At 38.7% G+C, this 6296-nt stretch overlaps 1 protein-coding gene across 1 annotated transcript in view; it reads left to right on the top strand.

The window, feature by feature from the left end:
• The first annotated feature begins 2258 nt into the window (after positions 1-2258).
• Positions 2259-6296, top strand: part of tex264a (testis expressed 264, ER-phagy receptor a) — a 103912-nt gene continuing 99874 nt past the window's right edge. Inside the window, exon 1 of the mRNA XM_047348901.1 lies at positions 2259-2757. Within this exon, the coding sequence (XP_047204857.1) occupies positions 2500-2757 (258 nt within the window). The 5' untranslated portion in view covers positions 2259-2499. The remainder of the gene's footprint in view (positions 2758-6296) is intronic.

The raw sequence follows: 6296 nt of genomic DNA, 5'->3' as shown, positions 1-6296 counted from the left end.
GGGCCATTGAATCAAAACAGCAGGCTGCACAATTAGACGTGATCTACTGGGAGCCTGAAGAAAAGAACAAGTTTATAACCGCTTTAGCATGCTTTTATGAAGTTGTTTCGGACCGTTTAATTATTGACCCCTTGGACTGAAAACTTAATAGAGGTTGGTTGTCGAGTCTGGAAACTTCACAGCAATAATGAAACCTAACAGCACAGACACCTTTTAACACGATTATGTCAAATATTTCATGATTTCAATGCTAATGAAGTATTGGAGTCCAAAGTGCTACAAAACATTTAAGTTGTAAAGTAAATATATGTGACGATTTGAATAAAAGTGGCTTCAGTTTGCTTATCGCTGTGGAGTTGGAGTTGAAGATGCCATCATACTCCTGCTTCAACAAACCCACTGTCATCTGGACAAAGCCAGCAGCACTGTGAGGATCATGTTCTTTGATTTCTCCAGTGCATTTAATACAATCCAACCTGATTTGCTTTGTCAGAAACTCCAGAAGACTCAGGTGGAGGCCTCAACAATCTCCTGGATCAAAGACTACCTGACAAACAGACCACAATTTGTGAGACTGAAGGGTTGTGAGTCTAACCAGGTAGTCAGCAGCACAGGAGCACCACAGGGGACAGTACTCTCACCATTCCTTTTCACTCTGTACACCTCAGACTTCCAGTACCAGACAGACTCCTGTCATCTGCAGAAATACTCGGATGATTCTGCAGTCGTGGGGTGGATCAGAGATGGACAAGAAGATGAGTACAGGAAGGTGGTGGACCGCTTTGTGGCATGGTGTGGAAACAATCATCTCATCTTGAACGTGACTAAAACAAAGGAGATGATTATAGATTTTAAGAGAAACAGGAATAAGTCAAAAACTATTTCTATCATGGGAGAAGAAGTGGAGGTGGTGGAGGAGTATAAATACCTCGGTGTTCACCTGGACAACAGACTAGAGTGGAGATGCAACTGTGAAGCCGTCTACAAGAAGGGACAAAGCAGACTGTACTTCTTGAGGAAGATTAGGTCCTTTGGTGTTTGCAGCAAGATGCTGCATATCTTCTATAAGTCTGTTGTGGAAAGTGTGATCTCTTCTACCATCATCTGCTGGAGAAGCAGCATCAGAGCCAGGGACTTAAAAAAGTTCAACAAGCTGAAAAAAAAGGCTGACTCTGTTCTGGGGACTCATCTGGAACCTCTGGAGATCATTGTGGAAAGACGGATTCTTCATAAAATGAAGAACATTATGGAGAACCCTGAGCATCCTCTTCATGAGACTGTCGTACAACAACAGAGTGTCTTCAGTCAGAGGCTTCTTCAGATCTGCTGTAAGACGGAGCGCTACAGGAGATCCTTCCTGACCACAGCCATCAGCATCTACAACGGCTCTTTGAGGAAACCTTCATAATATGAGCTATAACAACATTTAATTTCCCTTTGGGATCAATAAAGTATTTTTGAATTGAATTGAATAGAATTGAATCTGAATAAAATATTATTGCAGCACATCATGGTTTTATTTTATTGGTCAGTGCATGCAATTCTCAAAAGTGAGGTTGTTTTTATTCATTTACCATGATATTCCCATAAGTGAAATCAGAAGTCACCTAATTAGAATCCTCCAGTGTATTTTGATCAATCGACAGGTGATTGTTCTGCTTTTAAACTCCTGGGCAAACAAACCAATCAAATGTTGGTGTTTATTGATGAACCATACTGACAGCCTTAATTCGTGATCAACTGTTGTGCCGGAAATACAAAATAACTGCATAAATTCCGGACGAAATACATATAATTTAAAATATAATGAATAGTTATTTATACAGTTCATTTAATTGTGTAGTTAAATTATATGACTAACAAAACATTATTTAGGCTATTATATATTATTTACAGTTTTAGTTAAACTATCACATATGAATATTTATTTGAAAAATGTATTCGTTAAAATTAGGCAATTTCGTTTTTTTTGTCACAAAGAACAGCCGAAAATGTGCAAATTCTGTCACTTTCCAGTTTTTCTCTAATGACCGCCTGGCTTGCACCACTTTCAATTCAATGGGGGGGATCTTGCATATTAAAACGTACGGTGTCATCTTTATTTATAGTAAATGATAAAATAAAAAGGACCGCCACGCTTTTTATCAGTAATACCAAGGTTTAATAATTTAATGGAGGAGTGTTAAGAACAGATATTAATTTTATAGATCTGTCATTAACGTCTCCACCCTCTGAACTGGAAACAGTGGTCCATCCGGGAAGCGTGCTCCACTGTTTGGGGAAATACCTTCCAACGAACGGTGTTTCCAGACTTCCAACAGAGTGTCTTAGCTTTCAGTTTGGTTTATTTGCCAACAACAATTATCGCTGCGTCTTTAAAAAAAAAAAAAACAACAAAAAACAAAACAACAGCGCCTCTGTGTTGTTTGGTCGGTCGCTGTCTGCGTGTGTCTGGAGGGGAAACGGTTCAGACTTGCCCTGACTGCCAGCAGCTGCACCATGTCCGATGTAATTCTGCTGCTCCTCATAGTCTTCCTCCTGCTGTGTCTGGCGCTGACGGTCGGTGGGCTGCTGGTGTACTCGGGGCTCTTTTCGGACGTGGTCGTTAAAACGGGAGCCCCTCCGATCAGTAATGCCACCGTCGCCTACAAGTTCAAGCAGGGCGCCTACAAAGACTGCGGTGCAGCCTACACAGAAAGCTGCAGCATCTGCCCCAAGCTCAAGTCCATCGGGATTTTCTACGATGACCCCAAACAGGTGAGAACCCCAGGACTTCGGAGTCCATTTACTGCATTTTAACGGTACCTGACCTCATGACATAATGTTTTCTGCGCGCTGATGAGATGGTACAGGTTTGGTTTGACCTGGACAAAAGTCAGAAAGTTGATGTTCAGGTAGTTACATCATTAGAGAAGAAACTTCTGCAATAAATATGTATATTTGACACAGCAGTGTGCACATAACCACAAACCAACAATTTATAGTTTTGTTTTTTTCTCTCTCTGGAGACTGAAATTATTTGTCATTCTAAAAAATATTTCATGGTAAGTGGTCCAAGAAATTGCAGCCTATGTTAAGTCCTCAATTTGATATGCAAGTAAAATATTAATTTGGCAGAAAGATCACAGAATCAGTACTGGCTTTACAAGGCCAATACCAAACCGGTTTTTAAAGACGATAACACCTAAAAGAGAAAGAATGCAACGTAAAGTTTATTCCCATTTATGGCTTGAAGCTCTTGTCTCAAACCTTCACCTGGTTTGTTTTAATTAAATGAAATTAAAGTATAGATAGTGATTGTGTTTATAGATCAAAAATGCTACAAACTCTTAGTTTTGATGCATTTAATGAATAGAAGGAAAATCAGATTTTTCAGTGTTTGTCCTGGCATTCAAAGAGGAATTGTTCAATTTCTTTCTTGGGCCCACTGATTGGTGCATCTCTAAAACAATGGATCTGCAGAAAAACAATCCTAATTGTGTGAATCTTAAAAACAAATCTTTACTATGACTTTTTGGAATTTTGGTTGGTTTAGATTAACAACAACAAACAAGGAGTTTAGATATTAGGTACAGAAAGAAAACAATTTAATCAAGTCAAAGGGGAAAAAAGGAAAACCTCAGAAATCATTTTAGCAACATTTACATGAATCAAAAGGGTTTCCTATAAGTTTAAAAGAATGCAGCGCAAACGTGCAATTTTATGTGTTATTTACTTTAAGATAAGATACTTTAAGATAAATATAGAGATACAAATCCAGCAAATGATCCTTTTTAATGTTTAAGGAAATAAACCGGTTCAATAAATCAGACTCTGATTGATCTATTAGTATTCCTAATAGCTTTAAAACCCGGGTGAAAATAAAACTAGAAAGTCTCATGATTATAAGCGCTAAATAAGTGGAGTTTTCTGGCTCAGGTTACCATTTACCAGCTGCTACAAAGTTGCCAACTGGTACACATCCTAGGCTTTAATATTCAGTTTGGGTTTCTGTTGCATCCAGTTGATTATTATATGTATTAAAATGTGTAAATATTCTTATGGGAGCAAAATATATCTATTAAAAACTGAAACATGTCTGTAATTCTGCAAATTGAAGTTATCGGATATAGAACAACTTTAAAACCGCTTCTTTCTGTGCATCAATGAATTTTGAAGTCTGTTAATCATCCACCACTCATTTAATCTTAGTTTTTGTTGTTGTTGTTTTTTTTACTTGAAAGTGCTTGTTTTAGGGCAGCCGGCAGAGCAAAGAACAAAGGAGAAGTAATTTAGTGTGTATTGCTCAAGGGAATAATGTGCAGGCTGTCTGTTTAAGGAACTGTGCGTGAATGAGGAAAGCAGTCAGCTGTTCAGTTGCCACGTTGCAATGTTGATATTTTTCCCCCCTTCACGCTCTCATCTGCAGCTCCTGGCATTTTCAGTAATGTCCTCGTTTCTAAATAAAAAAAATGCAAGCTGGACTCCAGATGAGAAAGGCAGGCTGTACAGGCAAAACCAGTCTGCAAGAAACAAGACGTCCCTTTTTGACAGCCTGATCTAAAACTAGATTTTGCATAAATGTGAACTGTGGTTGTTTCCTACTCTCTTTGCTAGCTGTGCTTTCAGTCAACAAGAAATGTCCTCACAACAGCTGCTGGTTAGACGCGAATGTTTGAGATCCCAGCTGATGTGGGAGAAGGATTGTCAGCCCAAACAATGAGTGATGTTTGAAGGAGCTGATTGAAAGGAAAAAAATACTGATTTACTTGGATTGGCATGTGTTTTTATTTTTTTTTATAGCTGGGAGGGTTGGGTCATCTGACCAACAACGTGGCAAATTCGAGACGTTTGTCCAGACAGACAGCAGTTCAGTCTGTTTGGTGCACAAGTGACAGAACGGTTCAGGGACTCAGGACTCAAAATGTTTATTCATGCTCAGCCACTGTTGCCAACTTAAAAGTTTGTGATTTTTAAACACTGTCTCACATTAACCAGACAGTTTTTGTTTTTCTGCCGACACCCACCAGCTTTCCGTCCTGTTTTTAAGTCACGGGTTTCGTAGGATCTGAGTCATTCCAGTGGAAAAGTGAGGCAAAGCGAGCTTAGAAAGGTTTTCTACTGTCTTTGGAGAGTTGGCATCACAAGGAGCTGGATGTGGGTCTGGTAACTCCCGAGATTGTTCCTGTACATGTAAATGATTGTTTGTATGGACTATTATTAAGTCTAGGAGGCCAAGCAGAAAAAGCTCCCCCGCCTACGTAAATTATTAGCCCATGAATCTGATTGTATAACACTTACACATGTTATTACAGATTTAAGTCAGTGTCTGGGGGATTAAAGTTTATAAAAGATCTAACACCTTAATGATATGATGTTCCCGTTTGTTTGTTTTGTAACATTTAAATCACTCAGCACCAACCAGGGAAGCAGAGTGAAACTGAGAGGCTCCATATAGCTAAACTTTGGCTAGGAGATGAAATTCCTTGCTTCTAGTAATTGCTGGTTTTATGTTACTCAGCGCTCTGTTGCAGTGCTCTAATCCTCCTATATAGGTTTAAGTGTCTTGTTTTCACTATTTTTGGATGATATACACCAGTGCTTCAGAAAGTTGCGTTTGGTGACCCCTTTATGGGTCATTAAACACCAAACAGGGAGTCTTGAGATGAGCCCCAGAAAAAAAAAATAGATGTCTTACAGTAGTTGTGCCTCTTCTTTAAATTGCCTGTTCAAAAGAGTTTAATGCCCAAACCAATGATAACTGGAGTCACAGGTTTCTGTTCATGGTTTTTATGGATTTTGCTGGGAAATTATGGATTAACCAATATATACTGTTTAATTTAAGGAAATCTTTACCTTGAGTATGAATGGCAATGTGATTTCCAGACTGTTCTGGACTCTTCAGAAGTGTTCACACCACTTTGTTTGAAGTACCTTTTGGTGCAGCATTTATTGTTCTTGAGGTTTCGTCTGCCATCTATTCTAGTGAAACCGATTAACCTGAAATAAAGTAATGTTGTCAAAATTTATCAATAACTGGAGACATAAACAAGTTGTGTTGTATAATTGACCATGTTGGAAACAAGTGAATATGTATGCTTTTATGTGTTAGGGTTAGGGTTCAGCTGTTCAACTGATTGTACCATTTAGTCAAAAATTAAAAAATCAAGTCAAGATGGAATATGGGCAGAGAGGCTATATGGAGGTGAACAGCAGCAATGAGGGAGCTGGAGGAATTTGAAGTACTTGTTGTGTACTAAAATCTCCCTATGACCTTGCAGAAGAATGTGTTATAGTCTGAGTTGGGCTACAATTTT

The sequence above is a fragment of the Girardinichthys multiradiatus genome, chromosome 20 (assembly GCF_021462225.1).
Source record: "Girardinichthys multiradiatus isolate DD_20200921_A chromosome 20, DD_fGirMul_XY1, whole genome shotgun sequence".
In the NCBI taxonomy this organism is placed as follows: domain Eukaryota; kingdom Metazoa; phylum Chordata; class Actinopteri; order Cyprinodontiformes; family Goodeidae; genus Girardinichthys; species Girardinichthys multiradiatus.
This window is presented reverse-complemented; position numbering and strand designations above follow the sequence as displayed.